This window comes from Natator depressus, chromosome 4 (assembly GCF_965152275.1).
Source record: "Natator depressus isolate rNatDep1 chromosome 4, rNatDep2.hap1, whole genome shotgun sequence".
NCBI classification, from domain to species: Eukaryota; Metazoa; Chordata; order Testudines; family Cheloniidae; genus Natator; species Natator depressus.
The window spans coordinates 50,960,810-50,981,067 of record NC_134237.1 but is presented as its reverse complement, the minus strand read 5'-3'; the positions used below and the strand labels follow the sequence as shown (position 1 = coordinate 50,981,067).

The 20,258-nt window shown below is 39.3% G+C and overlaps 1 protein-coding gene across 1 annotated transcript in view; it reads left to right on the top strand.

Annotated features, from left to right (window-relative positions):
• The window catches only part of MGARP (mitochondria localized glutamic acid rich protein), a 47,718-nt gene extending 27,460 nt beyond the window's left edge, over nucleotides 1-20,258 (top strand). Inside the window, exons 5-7 of the mRNA XM_074950870.1 lie at nucleotides 6,076-6,210; nucleotides 6,979-7,027; nucleotides 19,200-20,258. Coding sequence (XP_074806971.1) covers nucleotides 6,076-6,210; nucleotides 6,979-7,025 — 182 coding nt within the window. The 3' untranslated portion in view covers nucleotides 7,026-7,027; nucleotides 19,200-20,258. The remainder of the gene's footprint in view (nucleotides 1-6,075; nucleotides 6,211-6,978; nucleotides 7,028-19,199) is intronic.

The window sequence follows — 20,258 nt, the reverse complement described above, 5'->3', positions numbered from 1 at the left end:
GGCTGTCTGGCTACAGCCTCCTCCGCAAACCCCGCTTTGCCGCCAGCATTTATAATGGTGTTAAGTATATAAAAAAGTGTATTTAATTTATAAGGGGGGGTCGCACTCAGAGGCTTGCTGTGTGAAAGGGTTCACCAGTTCAAAAGTTAGAGAACCACTGATATAGAATCCACAGAGAATGTTACAGCGTCACTACAACTGTTAAGACAAATGAAGTGTCATTTGGATTTCATTACAAGTGGAATGAGTAAGCTCCATTTTAAACCTTAACACAGGGTCTGCTGTTCCTGTAGGATTATCACAGGCTACTGAGAGGTAAAGTTGCAGAAAATCTCACTGCTACTAAAACATATACAGGGGAAATCCTTTCTTCCCTGGGTGTTATTACAGTAAAAAGATCACTTTTTATATTAAAGATGTGCTAAACCTTTATGTTGTGAAGTGAAGGGCTGAGAGAGATTCAGCTGGTCTAGAAACACCTGAATTGTCTGCCGGCTTAACAAAACCAAATCTAACTTTATAAACTCCAGCCCAAAACAAAAATTAGATGAACTTTTGGACAAGGCAGCTGATGTCTTTCAGTGTGGTATCAGAACCTTAAAACATATGAAAGCAAACATTTCTGCTTGAAGAAGGAGCAATTCCTAAATCTCACCAAGCTTGTCCAGTACTTTTTGCAATATAGCCAAAAGTAGAGGTGGAGCATCAGCGTTTATAGGACTCTGGAACTATTTCCAAGGAGAGACTAGAACATCACTGTAGTACCAGTAATGAAAAAGAATGTGGCTGTCCCTACCAGTAGTGATTTCAAGGTTACCACTAACCCAGTGTTGCATGAGGATCAACATCCTTTATCGCAAATAGAAGATATATTTGCCTCATTAGCTGGTGGAAAGCATTTCTCCAAGATCAACCTAGCCCAACTCTATCTACAAATGGAGATTGAACACAGTGGTAAGTACAACCTTGTGATTAACACACACAAGGGCTTATTTCAATATAACAGGCTAGTATGTGGCTTACTGCCAAATAGTTGGTTTGGAAGCGACCCAGGGACCAGGTATTACAGGGGATTCCTGGCACTCCATGTTAACTTGGATGATATATTGCTCACAGAAGCTAGTGATGAACACCTTGAGAATCTCCACTTGCAAGGCTGAGTGTGGCCTTAAAGCAAATAAGGGAAAATGTGAATTTTTCAAAGATTGTTACATATTGTGGCTGTATCATTGACAAAGATGGTTTGCATGAATCGCAAGATAAAGCCAAAGGCACTCCTCCGGGCACTACAACTACAAAACATGTCATGATTATGTTCCTTCCTGTGAATGATTACCTATTACTATAGGCTCTTGCCTACCATTGTAACAGCGTTACATTCTCTGAATGAACTGTTACACAATGGACAGAAATGGCGTTGGTCTACGCCAAACCAAAGCTCTGGATGAAGCCAATAAGCTATTAGCATCTGAAAGGGTTTTACGTACCACAGTGCATCTTTGCATAAAACATTAGCTTGTTACATTTCCCAACATGGAATAAGAGCAATAGTTTCATATGATGGAAGGTTGTACAGAAAGGCCTATTGTCTTTGCTTCTAGATCTCTAACCTCTGTCAAATGTAACTATACTGAACTTGACAGAGAAGCTTTGAGTTTTGTCTGGGGAGTTAAACTTCACCAATATCTGTATGGGAAACATTTTACTCTGAGTGCAGACAGAGCATAACTGCTGCTTTAAAATTTTAACCCAAAGAAAGGAGTACCGGCAATGGCTGCAGCACAGTTATGGAGCTAGGCGATACCTTGGGCATTCATTGTTACAATACTGCGTTCAAAGAACCAGTGCAGATTGCTCGTCACAGCTACCATTGGCAATAGCAGATAAGGATACTGAAGTGGAACCAGAGACAGTAGATATGACTTCTGTGGTACAAACTGAACCCTTGGCAGTGACAAAGGCCATGGTGCAACACACAACAAAAAATGATCCACTGCTAGCTGAAGTATATGACATTACAATGAATGAATGGACATATGCCTACAAACAACTCTTCCAGCTTTATTTTTTTAAAAAGAATAGTAAAGTGTACATCATGGTTCCCTAAGCTGTGGCACCAGCATGGTTACTTCTATGAATCTCAAGTCATAGGTATTCCAAGAGTTACATGAAAGCCATTTGGGAATTGTCAAAATGAAAGTCCTGGGCAGGAGTTTTGTGTGGTGGCCAGGGACTGATACACAAATAGAGGAAATGGTGAAAACACAGATGAGATTGTCAATACATGCCTAAACATGCTCCTTTGCACCTGTGATAAATGAAGTGTGTGTGTGTGTGTGTGTGGGGGGGACAGCTCCCTTTTATGGACACACTGAGAGCCAGTTAGCTATAAAATCCCTCTTAGTAGCTGTTCTCTACTTGCTTTACCTGTTAAAAAGCCCACAGGTAAAAGGAAAGGAGTGGGCACCTGACCAAAAGAACCAATGGGAGGGCTAGAACTTTTTAAAATTGGGAAAAAACTTCCCTTTGTCTGTTCTGCTGTTGCTCTCCAGAGAGAGGGGACAGAGCACAGACAGGGCTGCGACTATGCTGTAAAAAGCTTTTTGTCAGGTATGGAAATCATCAGATCATACCTAAAACCTACTCATAAATCAGAAAATGTCTAGAAAGATGCAATTAGGTTTATTTCTGTTTATTTCTTATTGGCTTGTGAACTCCTCTGTGCTAACCCCAAATGCTTTTGTTTTGCTTGTAACCTTTAAGTTGGACCTCAAGAAGGTTATTCTTGATGTTAATTTTTGTAAATGTGTTTTTTTTAATCTAGCAAAGCCTAAGTTCCAGATGTATTTTCTTTCTTTTTGTTTTTAATAAAATTTACCTTTTTAAAGAACAGGATTGGATTTTTGGTGTCCTAAGAGGTTTGTGCATATGTTGTTTAATTAGCTGGGGGCAATGGCTAATTTCCTCTGTCTTCTTTCTCAGCTGTTCCCCAGACGGTGGGTGAAAGGGCTTGAGGGTACCCCACAGGAAGGAATTCCCAAGTACACCTTCCTGGGTCCTCAGGGGTTTTGCATTTGGGTGGTGGCAGCATCTACCCACCCAAGGTCAGAGAGAAGCTGTAACCTTGGGAGTTTAATAGAAGCCTGGAGTGGCCAGTATTAATTTTTAGAATCATTGCAGGCCCTCACCTTCTGCACTCCAACTGCCAGAGTTGGGAATCAGCCTTGACAGCACCCTATGCAGTGGCAATGAATCCACATAGCCAAGGCTGGACAGTTTTTGGGACATCTATGATTGCAATAGATGCCCATTCTAAATGGCCGGAAGTCATTCAAAATCATTCAAAATGATCTGGACAAACTGGAGAAATGGTCTGAAGTAAGTAGGATGAAATTCAATAAGGACAAATGCAAAGTACTCCACTTAGGAAGGAACAATCAGTTGCACACATACAAAATGGCAAATGACTGCCTAGGAAGGAGTACTGCAGAAAGGGATCTGGGGGTCATAGTGGACCATAAGCTAAATATGAGTCAACAGTGTAACACTGTTGCAAAAAAAGCAAACATCATTCTGGGATGTATTAGCAGGAGTGTTGTAAGCAAGACACGAGAAGTAATTCTTCTGCTCTAGTCTGCACTGATTAGACCTCAACTGGAGTATTTTTCCATTTCAGGAAGGATGTGGACCAACTGGAGAGAGTCCAGAGAAGAGAGACAAAAATGATTGAAGGTCTAGAAAAAATGACCTATGAGGGAAGATTGAAAAAACTGGGTTTGTTTAGTCTGGAAAAGAGAAGACTGAGAGGGGACATGACAACAGTTTAAGTACATAAAAAGTTGTTACAAGGGGGAGGGAGAAGAATTTTCGTTCTTAACCTCTGAGGATAGGACAAGAAGCAATGGGCTTAAATTGCAGCAAGGAAGGTTTAGGTTGGACGTTAGGAAAAACTTCCTGTAAGGGTGGTTAAGCACTGGAATACATTGCTAAGGGAGGTTGTGGAATCTCCATCATTGGAGATTTTTAAGAGCAGGTTAGACAAATGCCTGTCAGGGAGGGTCTAGATAATACTTAGTCCTGCCATGAGTGCAGGGGACTGGACTAGATGACCTCTCGAGGTCCCTTCCGGTCCTATGCTTCTATGAGTCTAAGTATTCTGTCTGAATTCAACTAGATCAACATAGATGGTATAAGTATTAAGACTATTGTTTTCATGTGCTGGAGTTCCTGAACAGACTGTGACAATGGAATGCAATTCACATCTGAAGAGTTTCAATTGTTTGTCAAAAGAAATGGTATCAAATGTCTTACATCAGCTCCTTGCCATCTTACCACAAATGGATTACTGGAAAAGTTATCCAGACATACTCAAGCAAATGAACTGTGCTATCGCTTGGATAAAAGTACCTTACAACACGAGACTGTGAATTTTCTAGTGGCCTATAGGAATGCAGTACTTGCAATTACAAAGCAGATGCTAGTGATGTTTATGGGACATAAATTATGATCTTGCTTGAACTTGTTAAAGTCTTATCTACAAGGTGATGTTCTTAAGAAACAAATGTGATCAAATAGCCTCAAATAGTCACACCCAACTGCAGTTTCATGTGGGAGAAAAAAGTCTTAGTAAGAGACTAGGGAGGTAAGTCATGGAAACCTGGAATGGTTACATGTATTTTATCATTCTGGGGATGAGCCCATAGGGAAGGGGATGGAGACGGAGGGGAAAAGACACAAGGCTCTTGAGCTTTAAACATACTTTACCTTTCAGCAATCTGGCATCCCCATTTTCCATAAGGAACCTTTTCATTTAAGGTGTCAATACAGTGAATTAAGGTGTTTCAAGTTAGCTTATACTGCTGAGTTTAATGGTGGGTCTTTTGCCTTTAGAGCTTATTTTGTTAAAAATCTTGGTCTTGGTGTTTGTTTAAGTTTTGTAGTACGCACTGATGTACTGCTGTTTCAAACAGTAGGTCAAAGCACATGACAGAACTTTCAGTGCATGGCAGCAGGGTCCACATGGCGATTTAGTGCTTGACAGGCTGGTGTGCTGTACATTTACACCCTGGCTTGCCTTGCAGTAAGTCTCTCTGTGGACAAGCCCGAAAGAGGCAAAGGAATACAGCCCATCAAGTAAGGTTAAATAGCATTCATGCTATGGCAGATCTCAAACCAATCACCCAAGCATGCTGTTAAAAGGGCTAGTTTTACATAAAGAACTGCTCAACAGTATCTTCATTTTCCATAAAATATGGGAAAGTGGAAATACATCGTATATAATCCCCAAACAGTAGATTATCCAGTCCCACCCAGTTTGCACTGAAGCTTCTTCACCCAAATTAAGTATCAGCATTGTGCAATGTGGGTTAGAAAAAATTGAAAATAAAATATAAAAATGACCCACCAGGAGACACTTTCTCAAAAGGAAAAGGAGTACTTGTGGCACCTTAGAGACTAACCAATTTATTTGAGCATAAGCTTTCGTGAGCTACAGCTCACTTCATCGGATGCATACTGTGGAAAGTGTAGAAGATCTTATTATATACACACAAAAAGCATGAAAAAAATACCTCGTTCCATGAGGTATTTTTTCATGCTTTTTGTGTGTATATAATAAGATCTTCTACACTTTCCACAGTATGCATCCGATGAAGTGAGCTGTAGCTCACGAAAGCTTATGCTCAAATAAATTAGTTAGTCTCTAAGGTGCCACAAGTACTCCTTTTCTTTTTGCGAATACAGACTAACACGGCTGTTACTCTGAAACCTTTCTCAAAAGTACACACGTCAGGCTAGAAAAATATTATAAATAATTAGCAAAATAGTTAATCAATGTTTATATTTCTCTGCCCTAAGGGTAGGCGGATTCAACGAAAAACAGTGGATAGTATCTTAAATTCCAGTCCTGCAAACACTTATGAACATGCTTAAACTTTAAGCACTTGAATAGTCTTATCTACTTCAACAGCTTATGCTTAAAATTAGAACCATGCTTACTGAATTGGGGCTCAAATAGGGCTTCATTTATACTGGCAAATGGAGAAAAAAGAAGACAATTATCTCTCTAATTCACAGAAGTTGTGGGTGAAGGCTTGGATGTTGCAGCACCTTCTGCTCATGAGGACAATGTAGACAGTATTCAAGAAGGAACAGCCTCAGCAGCTCAAGAGATGCCTGACACATCCTCAAGGAACCAGGAGGCTGTTGAGGGTGAGTCTGGGCAGGATTCAGAAGGTGCAGAGTATTGTCTAATCTAAAATGTTTTATTTTAAAAATAAAGTCATGGCTGTTTACTTTGGGTTAGCTGCACTGTTGTCTAGAAAAATTAAGTGGAGCCATATATATGCTAACGAATATACCATACATTTTAAAATGTCTTTTGTAGGTCAATTTAATTTTTAAATCATCACCACAGATTGAAAATAGCTTTTATTAAGCTCTGGCTAATAAGTTAAGTTTTTGGGGGTAGCATACTGCAATTGCCTCATGACAGGTAGCAAAATTATTTGATGGAAAAGTTACTGCCTAAAGAAAACTTTGACTTTTGTCACATGCCATGATAAAGAATTTTTAGCCTAACTGAATTTGAAAGGAGGAATCTTCTGACATGAAGCTGATGAAAAGACCAATATGCTAAAGGGGTATTTTATTATTGTTTATAAGCAATGTAATGTTTAATACAATCATGGTACCTTTATTTTCTCATTTATCTTAAACAGTAATATGATATAATTAAACTAGAAGGAATGGGTCATGGTTGAGCAGTCTAGAGGGGTAAATACATCTCCCATTAAAATTAGAAACAAAATAAAGTTAATGACCAGTATGTGTCCAAATCCCCTAGATATCTTTGAAAATTTCAACCCATGAACCGAAAGTACCTCTCTTATTTCTAAAACAGGGTTTGCTTTATTCTGTAGCTACACTGTTAAACCACTGAACAGAAATATTTCCAACTGTTTGTATTTTGTCTTCCAGCTTCTTCGGCAACAACGGGATCTCAAGAAATTCTTAAGGATTCTTAAAGGTATATTGAACATTCAAGCATGCCATTTTCATTTTAACCTCCAACTTCTAAGCTTTCTCAGCTATTTGCAATTAGGCCATGTTGAAACTTTGCACATAGATATTGATTGTGAATTCACATTCCATCCCCCATAAAAGAAAATGGTAAAAAATAACTTAGTTGAAGTGTCTTGAATAGCTCAAGAACCACAGTGGTTCTATTGACATCTTACTGGAGCCAGAGGAAGCATAGCTTTATTACACTATCAATGGTCTCATAATTTTTTAATCTATTTATTTAGCAAGTTTTAACAGGTTTATAAATCATTGCTATGTATATGTCAGTGACAAAATGATATTTATTACAACAGTGAGTTTTTGTTTAGAGAAACACTATGCAGTAATTTAATCCATCAAATCTCCATTTAACATGGTGCTACCCTGTTATCGAATATGCATCATTACACTCCCCAGGAGATATTGCTTCTAGTGATTTTTATTAAAATGAGTGAAACTTCTGATTACACGTTTATCTGATTCAGCTCCCACTGACTTTCATGGGAGTTCGATCAAGCTCGTAGGAGCTGGTGGAATCCTAATTTCGTTCAAGATAATGAGTTCTTTAGATGTTGATTTAAATGGGAACAGATATCGAACCCCTGGATTATTACCTTATCAAACTGAGCTCCTCTCTTGTTATAAACACAATCAGGGCAAATATGTTCCTTTTAAGTACAGTCATTGACCAGGATCAATTTTTAGGACTCTTCAACTTGCCTTTAATACAACTCCTGAGTTTGTCTGATATCTTCCTCAGACCCAGTTCAGCAAGGTTACTGAAGCACACACCTAACTTTAATAATGTGAGTAGTTCTATTGGAGACAATGGAACTACTCATGTAGTTTGAAGAGACAAGGTGGGTGAGGGAATATTTTTAATTGGATCAACTGCTGTTGGTGAGAGGGACAAGCTTTCGAGCCAGACAGAGCTCTTCTTCACTGCATACAACATGTGGTTTAAACTTAGGCGTGTGCTTACGTACCTTGCTGAATTGGCTTTCCAGAAGAAAGTGTTACCATGCCATGTGATTTTATATAGACCTAAAGGAGCATGTAAGATAGTGAAATGAATCTGCAGAAAAAACTGTCCATTGCAAGATCTTTTCCATAAGGGTTTGTAAGAAAAATGTAAATGATCATAAATAGAAAAACTCTCAGCTTAGGATTCAACCCTTCCCAAAGTCATTTTCTGTCTCCCTACTAGTTTCTCAAGCAACCTTCTTCTAGCACTTCCCTAGTGGACCTGTGAAAGAAGAGGGTGAAGTTGAATAGAAATGAACTAACTGTTCACCAGGGATCTGTCACTGTGTGTGTGTGTGTGTGTGCGCGCGCAAAATGTTAAATAGATTTCTCTCCTCTGTTTGCTAATTTGCTCAGTCCATTACATGGCATTATGTAATATCACTCAATACCTGTCACCATCTTGTGATTAAAAGGGCAAATATTGTTTTGTATTGTACTAATAGAGAGGCCATATGTTCTGGTTTTTCATCTGATATGTCCCGAAAACCATTTCTGGATCATCTGAAATGTCCTGTATTTTTCCTTTAATTGATTCAAGCATTTTTTAATAACTACACAATGTTTGTTCAAGATATATTGCTGTTCCAAATAGAAATTGCTCTGTACTTACCAGGAATAAAATGGTGCAGTGGAACAGGTATTCTGTTTGATGCACATGTTGGGAGTGCAGAAAGAATCTGAATGAGTGTTGACACAGGCAAAGCCGTTCTTTTGTTCAAAGTGGACACAGTGTGTCATGACAAATTCATTGAGAATACGAACCTACTGGAATTTATCCTGCAAGCCGAGAAATGTGAACATATTGTTGAATCATAAGGCAACAGCAATAACACTAGTATAGATTAAAAAAGGAAATGTATTTTTGGTTTTTACATGAAGATTTTGCAATCCGAACTACTTGTTCCCATAAAGGTGTCCCAGGTTTTGATTTTGAAAACATAGTCACCTTAATGAATGTAGAGGTAGTAACAGTATTATTTCATTTGTTAAGGAATAATAAACGCACACAACTGTAAATGATCCATTTTTGAACTAACTGCAAATTTAAAGAAAAAATTATTCTGAGCAGTAAGGGAGAGTCTGTGCATGTGGTTGTTACCAACTAGAATATGGCTGCAAATATTACTCGTTAAAATGTGCTTCTACTCCAAAAAGCAACTTTTACAAAATAGCATCATGGGGTTCCAAATGACTCCATATATAATCCTGTTTAGTTTACAAATAAAAGGATGTATTTTTCTAACTGCCAGTGCTGCAAACACAGCATGAAATCTGAAAGGCAAGCTGGGTTTTTCTGCCCCACGCATCACTAGCAGTAAAGATTCTCCACTCGGGACATAGTTAACAAGATGGTAAGCTTTTTATTTTATTTGATGAAGTCATTAGCTATGGCTCTGAATAGACATTGAAATGTAACTTTTACAGTTACTTTTCAAAGTAGAGCCATGCTTCAATATATGCCTGTTGGGTGAGAGTTTGGCCCCAAGGTAAAATCATTCAGGTGTGGAAGAGGCTTATATGAGGCCTGTTTTTTAAACAAAGTTTGGGGTTTGTAATACAGAGACCTCATCCTGCATGTTGTCTTGGCAAACACATTATTACAAACCTTTTAAACCTTTTATTAAAGATTCTGGGGAGGCATGGGGAGGGGGAAAGAAAAACACTTCAAGCCTTCGAAATGTAAAGTATTAAGTAAGGCTTTAATTTTAAGAACATCCCCTGTTCCTTTTCCACTTAGCTGGAGACAGTCTTTAGAAGGAAAAATCCCCTGTGTTTGACCATTTTAGATGGTAATAACTATCTTTTTGGGGAAACGAGAAGAAGCCATTGAGATGGGCTGGAGTTGCTGTTGTTAAAGTCCGATCCTGTTTCCTAGAAGACAAAACAAGACAAACACACTTAAAAGGAGGAGGGCAAAGAACTGCAAAGATAGCCAGTGTGACTTCTGTCTCTGATGTTGACTCTCACTTGCAATCTCATTGCTGGAAAAACACAGGCACAGCACAGGGGTCTTATCAGCCACTCAGAGACCTGGCAAATTTGTACCAGCTTTGGGCTGTTTAGGGCATTGCATGTAGAAGCCTCTTTCTGGTCACAGGGTTTCAACAGTGTTGCACAATATACAGGCTTGACTGACTAAGCCAAACTCGTATTAGACAGAAGGAAAAAGGAGAGGGATAGGAAAGAAGAAATATGGTAGGGAAGGAAAAGAACACATGCGGGAGGTGTGTGTGTGCGTGAGACAAAGTCTCACATTCCAAGTGGTATTCAGGACTTAGTCAGAGCCAGTGAAGGTGGCAATGTCATCTGGTTCCCTCTCCCTGGTCTGGTCAGGACATCGTTCAGGATTAGGATGAAGAAGGTCAAGGGTCCAGGATGCAGTGGGAATGGCAGCCATCATGGTGGAGTTTGCTTCATCCTTTCTCCTCTTTGTCAGCCAGTTTTGCAGGAGTCAGTTTTCCCTGCAAAGTTTCTGAGGATCCTAAAAGGGAGTGATGTGTGGAATAGCTCATCTCCCTCATTATTTTGTTAACCAGTTAGGCCTAATGACAGACTTATCAGTTTTGGGTCATTGAGTTCCAGTATCACACTGTTCTGGTTTTTGTTATGGGGTATGATTTTAACACCGTGCTTGAGTTTTATCAGTAGGCCTTTTTGTTTGGACTAATTCAGGCTTTGTCTCTTTTCCACACCTTTTCCCATCAGCATTTATTATTATAAGTTATTGTGACAGTTTATGAACTTTCACTTTTTGCAATTGAACTCACAATCAGGGTTAATTTGTAGGCCCAATTATCACAACAGGCCCTTCACTCTGCTTAAGCCTTGTGGGTTGGATGGATCCATGCAGGACACCATTGGTGGAGAGGCTCTGGGGCAAGGCATGCATCCACAACCCCTCACACTGCAGAGGGAAATCTGTGTTGTCTTCCAATAGGATGATGCCAAAGAGGGTGTAACGGAGAAGAGCCTGTGGCTCCACACTCAGTGGTTCCAGTGGCCCAAAACTGTGCCTTGAGAGGTGGGGAAGAAGGGCAAGCACAGTGATGGGGTGGTGTTGCAGCACCACAGCCTATCTGGGGTCTGAGACTGAATCAGTCTCCCTAACCCTGTATAGGTCCTGGCACAAAGTCCCAATTACTTTAGCTTTGACAAGGGAAATGGTGCACCTCTCTCTTTTGTCCTTCACCAAGTGTCTCTCTTAAGTTAGTTGATGGCCCAACAAAAAGGGTATCATAATATCTGCTTTATCTAGCTTTGCAGAAGCACATTATAGAGACACAGCAGAACAGTAGCTTCACAACTGATTTTAGGTGTTAGAATCCACAAAGTTATTTTTTTAAAATAAAAATCTGGGGGGAGCGGTGTTGGGGGTAGTTTTACTGGTCACTGACTGGCATCACTGCACTGGGCTACTGCATAAGGCCCCCATCCAGCAAACACTTACATATATGTCTAATTTTACCCCATCAATAGTCCCATTGAAGACAATAGGACTACTTAAATGCTTAATGTTGTGTGTATTGCAGGATCTGGGCTTAAGTGGCATGCCCATAGCGTGCATCAAAATACATGAATGTCTTATCAACTTAAACATTCCTTGAAGGTCTGGCAGTTTTAATTGTGCTAACGGTCAAAGTATTTGTACAAATACTACTGCTGGATAAAATCCTCCTTATCAGATGATCTAAAACAGGGTTGACAGGAAGCGGTGGCTTGTAAATTCCGAAAACATATATGATGATTTAACACAATGCATACTGAATACCTGACTCTAGGCGTTGGTTACAACTTAATGACTATTATATATTATTTATATGTGTTTTTAACTAATTAATAAGATATTGTTATAAAATGAAAGCTCAGTTATTAATGCATGGAGTTCATTTTTGACAGGAATTTTTAATATGTGCTTTCATATAAGTCTGAAATAACTTTGCTAGATTTATCCATCCTTTCAGAATCCAGTACTATTGCTAAAACTAACTGTTTGCTTTTCAAACATAAGAACACAGTCTGACCCAGTAGGGCCATTCTTAAGGTCCATCTAGCCCAGTATCCTGTCTTCCGACAGTGGCCAGTGCCAAGTGCCCCAGAGGGAATGAACAGAACAGGTAATCATCAAGTGATCCATCCCCTGTTGCTCATTCACAGCTTCTGGCAAACAGTCTAGGGACACCATTCGTGCCCATCCTGGCAAATAGCCATTGATGTACCTATCCTCCATGAATTTATCTAGTTCTTTTTTGAACCCTGTTATGGTCTTGGTCTTCACAACATCCTCTGGCAAGGAGCTCTACAGGTTGACAGTGTTGTGTGAAGAAATACTTCCTTTTATTTGTTCTAAACCTGCTGCCTATTAATTTCATTTGGTGACCCCTAGTTCTTGTGTTATGAGAAGTAGTAAACAACACTTCCTTATCTACTTTCTCTACACCAGTCATGATTTTATAGACCTCAATCATATCTCCCCTTAGCCGTCTCTTTTCCAAGCTGAAAAGTTCCAGTCTTATTAATCTCTCCTCATACAGAAGCCGTTCCATACCCCTAATCATTTTTGTTGACCTTTTCTGAACTTTTTCCAAATCCAATATATCATTTTTGAGATGGGGTGACCAGATCTGCACATAGTAATCAAGATGTGGGCGTACCATGGATTTATATAGAGACAACATGATATTTTCTATCCTATTATCTGTCCCCTTCTTAATTATTCCCAGCATTTTGTTCGCTTTTTTGACTGCTTCTGCACATTGAGTGGATGTTTTCAGAGAACTATCCACAATGACTCCAAGATCTCTTTCTTGAGTGGTAACAGCTAATTTAGACCTCATCATTTTATATGTATAGTTGGGATTATGCTTTCCAATGTGCATTACTTTGCATTTATCAACATTAAATTTCATCTGCCATTTTGTTGCCCAGTCACCCAGTTTTGAGAGATCCTTTTGTAGCTTTTCGCAGTCTGCCTGGGTCTTGACTATCTTTAGTAATTTTGTATCATCTGCAAATTTTGCCACCTCACTGTTTATCCTTTTTCCAGATCATTTATGAATATGTTGAATAGGACTGGTCCCAGAACAAACCCCTGGGGGACACCACTATTTACCTCTCTCCATTCTGAAAACTGACCATTTATACCTACCCTTTGTTTCCTATCTTTTAACCAGTTACGAATCCATGAGAGCACCTTCCCTCTTATCCTGTGGCAGCTTACTTTGCGTAAGAGCCTTTGGTGTGGGACTTCGTCAAAGGTTTTCTGAAAATCTAAGTACACTATCTCCACTGGGTCCCCTTGGTCCACATGCTTGTTGACCGCCTCAAAGAATTCTAGTAAATCGGTGAGGCATGATTTCCCTTTACTAAAACCATGTTGACTCTTCCTCAACAAATTATGTTCATCTATATGTCTGACAATATTGTTCTTTATTATAGTTTCAACCAGTTTTCCCAGTACTGAAATCAGGCTTATAGGCCTGTAATTGCCGGGGTAACCTCTGGAGCCCTTTTTAAAAATTGGTGTTACATTAGCTATGCTCCCTCCAGTCATCTGGTACAGAAGCTGATTTAAATGATTGGTTACAGACTACAGTTAGTAGTTCTGCAATTTCACATTTGAGTTCCTTCAGAACTCTTGGGTGAATACCATCTGGTTCTGGTGACTTACTGCTGTTTAATTTATCAATTTGTTCTAAAACCTCCTCTAATGATACCTCAATCTGGGACAGTTCCTCAGATCTGTCACCTAAAAAGAATGGCTCAGGTTTGGGAATCTCCCTCACATCCTCAGCCGTGAAGACTGATGCAAGGAATTCATTTAGTTTCTCCGCAATGGCTTTATCGTCCTTGAGTGCTCCTTTAGTACAGTGGTCTCCAAACTTTTTTGATCGCGCACCCCATCAGTAAAAAATGTTTGAGCACGCACCCCCAATATATGTATATTTATTTATGTATAAATTATATACCTGTACTACTGTACTAATATTATGTACATTATAAAACATAAACAAAAATAGAAATTAAAAAAGGATGAGAGAGATTAAATAAACAATATTTTTAAAATATTTTTTTTATTTATTAACAGTACAAAAAACCTTTTTGCTCTCACTACAAAAATATTATTAATATTTTTAGTGAGAGCAATGTGATTGAATATGCTTCATTATTTTTGAAAATCTTGGTTTAACACTTTGTGATACAGCGATTCGAAGGTCTGGTTCTAAATTCAGTTTATTTCGCACCTTGGTTGTAATGGCTGTCATAGCTGAAAAAGATGCCTCACAAAGATACGTAGATCCAAATGGAAGAAGTGCATCGTTTGCTTCGCTTACTAATCATGATACTCATTTTTCAATCCCATCCACCAATTATGCAAAGGTTTTTGTTGAAATTCGGCTAGTAAATTTCCATCTTCCCTGATGTCAATCAGTTGTTCTTGCAAACTAATCGGAAGGTGTTGCATTTTTATATTTTTAACAAATGGGTTCAAACCCCACTGAACCTCTTCATTTGGAAGATTTTTAAACAGGTTAGAAAATTCTGTTTCCAAGTTTTTTAAGTGTGCAGATATGAGAGGTTTTTATAGGTGACACACTTACATTGTTTTCGGCAACAAAATCACATAACGATGGAAACATTTCCAAACATCTGTTTTCAAAATTCTTTCTCCATAGCACAAGTTTCTTTCGAAAAGCAGTTACTTTCTCACTCGTTGTTAAAACGTCCCCTTTACCTTGAAGGGACAGATTAAGTGTGTTTATTTTTTCGATAATATCTGCTAGGTAGCACACTACTGACAGCCACTTGTCATCACAGAAAAGGTCAGCAAATTTGGAACCCTTGTCTTTTTCTAAAAGAAAAACGCGTAACTCATCTTTAAGTTCGACAACTCTTTTAAGCACTTTGCCACGAGTTAACCAGCAAATGTCTGTGTGTGGTACAAATGTTTTCAAGGTCACTCCCCATCTCATTACAAAGTATTGTAAAGATTCTACTATTTAAAGGTCTTGTTTTTATAAAATTAACCACATGGATGACATCCTATAGCACTTTGTGCACTTCTGGCTCCAACTTCTTTCCTGCAATAGCTTGCCTATGAACGATGCAGTGAATGAATTTCACGTGTGGTGCTATCTCTGTAACCTTACCCTGGAATCCTTTCTTTATTCCAGTCAAAGCAGCCGCTCCATCAGTGGTTACACTTACAGTTTTTTCATAAAACATTGTTTTGTATTAAAGAAGTCATTTACTGTTGAGAATATATCTTCTCTGGTACATCTTTCCTTTAATGGCTCACAAAAAAGTAGTTCTTCATGTGTTTCATTATTGAACCAGAATCGAGCAAATACCATAAGCTGAGACATGTTAGAAACAGCTGTACTTTCATCCAACTGTATAGCAAACCTCCCACACTGCGTAATTTGTTCTAATACTTGTTTCTTCAAATCTTCAGCAATGTTTTCTATGCGTCTTCCAACAGTATTTGCTGACAAAGAAATGCATTTTAGTTTGTCGCCATATTGTTTTCTGTGTATTATTTCATCCATTTTTACCGCGGCAGGAAGAACAAGTGTTTCCCCAATGGTTTGTGGCTTTTTGTCTTGCTATTCAGTAAGAAACCTCAAAAGAGGCTTCTAAACATTTATCGTTAAGTTTAGTGAAATTTTGTGAAGTACTGGATTGAGTATCGCATGACTTTAAACATTGCTGAAAAAATGGTAGAGGTTTGTTTCATGTTCTGGAGGCTTAGTTTTTAAATGTCTTGCTAATCGTGAGGGCTTCATCCTATCATTAGCTAATATCTCAAGGCACAATACACTCTTAGGGAGAGGTTCATAGTTAATGATAGTGGATGTAAATCCATATTTCAAATAGTCTTCTTGATAATTTCAAATTTTTTTGGCCGACTTCTTGTCAGATCTGATTAGATCGTCATTGTTTTCACCTCGTAATGTGGCTGACGAAGAGCTCGTACTAGGAGTAGGAGAACTGTCAGCTCTGCCATTTTCTTGTTGTTTGCTTGTGCTCGCATTATTAGTATTATCTTCAATCCGCGGTTTCTTTGCAGGAATCTTTTTAAGCCACTTGTCCATTTTGTGAGGGTTAGTTTTAGTTAAAACTAAATAAAAATATAATCCGTAAATCCACTTAACTGGGCACATGTAAACTGCAATACGTCGCAATACGCTGAAAGCCAATGAACGAGTGAGGGCGCCACTGTCAACCCCTCTGGTTGTGGAACTCTCACTCTTCCCTCAGGATACCTCGCAGGGCCGTCTCCAGGCACCAGCGTAGGAAGCATGTGCCTGGGGCGGCACACTGTAAGGGGCGGCATTCCGGCCAATCTTAGGGTGGCGCTCCTCCAGCTGCCCCCCACCCCTCCTTTTTTCTCCAGTGGTGCCCCTCCTGCCGCACCGCCCTTTTTCTCTGGCGGCGCTCCTCCTGCTGTGCCCCCCAATGGATCGTCTTGCGCACCCCACTGTGGGGACCGCTGCTTTAGCACCTCGATCGTCCAGTCGCCCCACTGGTTGTTTAGCAAGCTTTCTGCTTCTGATGTACTTAAAAAAAAAATTTGCTATTACTTTTTGAGTCTTTAGCTAACTGTTCCTCAGATTCTTTTTTGGCCTTCCTAATTGTATTTTTACACTTCATTTGCCAGTGTTTATGCTCCTTCCTATTTTCCTCACTAGGATTTAACTTCCATTTTATAAAGAATGCCTTTTTGCCTCTCACTGCTTCTTTTACTTTGTTGTTTAGCCACGGTGGCTCCTTTTTGGTTCTCTTACTATGTTTTTTAATTTGGGGTACACATTTAAGTTGAGCCTCTATTATGGTGTCTTTAAAAACTTTCCACACAGCTTGCAGAAATTTCACTTTTGGCACTATACTCTTTAATTTCTGTTTAACTAACCTCATTTTTGTGTAGTTCTCCATTCTGAAATTAAATGCTACAATGTTGGGCTGCTGTGGTGTTTTTCCTGCCACAGTGATATTAAATTTAAGAATATTATGGTCACTATTACCAAGAGGTCCAGCTATATTCACCTCTTGGACCAGATCCTGTGCTCCACTTAGGGCTAAATCAAGAATTGCCTCTCCTCTGGGAGGTTCCAGGACCAGCTGCTCCAAGAAGCAGTCATTTAAGGTGTCAAGAAACTTTATCTCTCCATCCTGTCCTGAGGTGACGTGTACCCAGTCAATATGGGGATAACTGAAATCTCCCATTATTAATTACTATTATTATTATTGAGTTTTCTATTTTAATAGCCTCTCTAATCTCCCCGAGCATTTCACAGTCACTCTCACCATCCTGGTCAGGTGGTCGGTAATTTATGCCTATTGCTATATTCTTATTAGAGTATGGAATTTCTATCCATAGAGATTCTATGGTACAATTTGATTCGTTTAAAATTTTTACTTAATTTGATTCTACGCTTTCTTTCACATATAATACCACTCCCCCACCAGCACGACCTGTTCTGTCCTTCCGTTATATTTGGTACCCTGGTATTACTGTATCCCATTGATTATCCTCATTCCACCAAGTTTCTGTGATATCTATTATATTAATATCCTCATTTAATATGGGGCACTCTAGTTCACCCATTTTATTATTTAGACTTTTAGCATTGGTATATAAGCACTATAAAAACTTGTCTCCTTTTGACTGTCTGCCATTACATGATGTAATTGAATGGGACTCTTTTTTTTTTATTTGTCTATTTCTGATCAGACCCTGCCTGTATTTTATCATTTTCCATCCTCTCGTCCTCACTAGGACATAGAGATTCTCTCTTAATAGATCCTCCCCTAAGGGATGTCTGAACCATGTGCTCCTCCACACCTGTCGACTTTCCCCCAGCGTTTAGTTTAAAAACTGTTCTACGACCTTTTTAATGTTAAGTACCATCAATCTGGTTCCATTTTGGTTTAGGTGGAGCCCATCCGTACACCAAACTGTACACCTATTCTCTGCCAATCTTTAGTGTAGCTAGCTCCTGGTTGATACATGAGGCTCCAAGATTTCTTTAGTTATTGCTTAGTCAGTTAGCTTGCACAAGCTAACTCATGTTGATAAATGCAAAGTAATGTACACTGAAAAATATAATCCCAACTATACATACAAAATTATGGGATTTAAATTAGATGCTACCACTCAAGAAAGAGATCTTAGAGTCATTGTGGATAGTTCTCTAAACACATCCACTCAATGTGCGGCAGCAGTCAAAGAAGCTAACAACGTTAGGAACCATTAGGAAAGATAGATAATAAGACAGCAAATATCATAATACCACTATATAAATCCATGGCACGCCCACACTTGAATTCTGCATGCAGTTCTGGTTGCCCCATCTGCAAAAATATATATTAGAATTGGGAAAAGTACAGAAAAGGGCAACAAAAATATTAGGGGTATGGAACAACTTCCATATGAGGAGAGATTAAAAAGACTAGGACTTTTCAGTTTGGAAAAAAGATGACTAAGGGGGCATATGATAGAGGTATATAAAGTCATGACTGGTGTGGAGAAAGTGAATAAGGACGTGTTATTTACTCCTTCACATAACACAAGAACCAGGGGTCATCCGAAGAATTAATAGGCAGCAGGTTTTAAAACAAACAGAAGGAAGTATTTCTTCACACGATGCACAGTCAACCTATGGAACTCATAGCCAGGGGATGCTGTGAAGGCCAAAACTATAACTGAGTTCAAAAAAGAATTAGACGAGTTCATGGCGGAAAGGTCCATCAATGGTTATTAGCCAAGATGGTCAGGATGCAACTCCATGCTCTGTGTGTCCCTAGCCTTTGACTGCCAGAAGCTGAGAGTGGATGACAGGGTATGGATCACTCAATAATTGCCCTATTCTGTTTGTTCCCTCTGAAGCACCTGGCACAGGCCACTGTCAGAAGACAGGATACTGGGCCAGATGGACCACTGGTCTGACCCACTATGGCTGTTCTTATGTTCTTAAGCCAGTTTAATTAAACATACAGTGGTACTTCTAATAGCTGCACAGGAAGTGATGGTGCATCAGGTTTATTACCATTAAACATAAGTTACTCTTCTCTCTCTAAAACGTCAGTGTATTTTTTTTCTCTTTTCCCAGTGAGCAACAGTGACGCCTTTGAAGAGTTTCACAGAAATATGTATGACAATCAACCAGCTGATGTTCTGAAACCTAATGTTCTTCTTTGGAGATGTAAAACAAATCTTGAAGGTTGTTGCACCTAAAACTGCTTGTTCGGGCTAGCATTTGATATTTTGATCAGTATTCATTCCTTACAACAGATAACCTAACATGGTATAGTTTGTCCGAGAGCAATAGGCTTTTGCAGTGGATATGCTTCTTTCTGAATCAGAGACACAGCATACAGTAATATAGGTCAAGGTACCACACAGTACACACTAAATCTATTTACCAAGAAAAACAGTAGATTTAATGACAGGTTTCAGAGTAGCAGCCGTGTTAGTCTGTATCCGCAAAAAGAAAAGGAGGACTTGTGGCACCTTAGAGACTAACAAATTTATTTGAGCGTAAGCTTTCGTGAGCTACAGCTCACTTCATCGAATGCATTCAGTGGAAAATACAGTGGGGAGATTTATATACACACAGAACATGAAACAATGGGTGTTACCATACACACTGTAAGGAGAGTGATCAGGTAAGGTGAGTTATTACCAGCAGGAGAGCGGGGGGAGGGGGAACCTTTTGTAGTAATAATCAAAAATTAATGTAGTGTAGTCTACATGTGGAATTCTTCCTTCTGATTACATACAAATGTATGCTCCCTCCCCGACATCCTGCAGCAAGTTATCATAGAATATCAGGGTTCAAAGGGACCTCAGGAGGTCACCTCAATCCAACCCCCTGCTCAAAGCAGGACCAATCCCCAATTTTTGCCCCACATCCCTGAATGGCCCCCTCAAGGATTGAACTTACAACGCTGGGTTTAGGAGGCCAATGCTCAAACCACTGAGTTATCACTCCCCCCTCCATATAATGATGTCAAGAGGAATATATGGCCTCAGTCTCTGCACCCTGTATAATGCAGTGGCAGAGTGGAGCTTCTGAACTTCAATAATCTATACCCCAAACTTTCACTTTAAAACAGTGCTATTCTGATTAGAAACAAATACTATTGTGGGAAGACGTGTTTTGAATAAA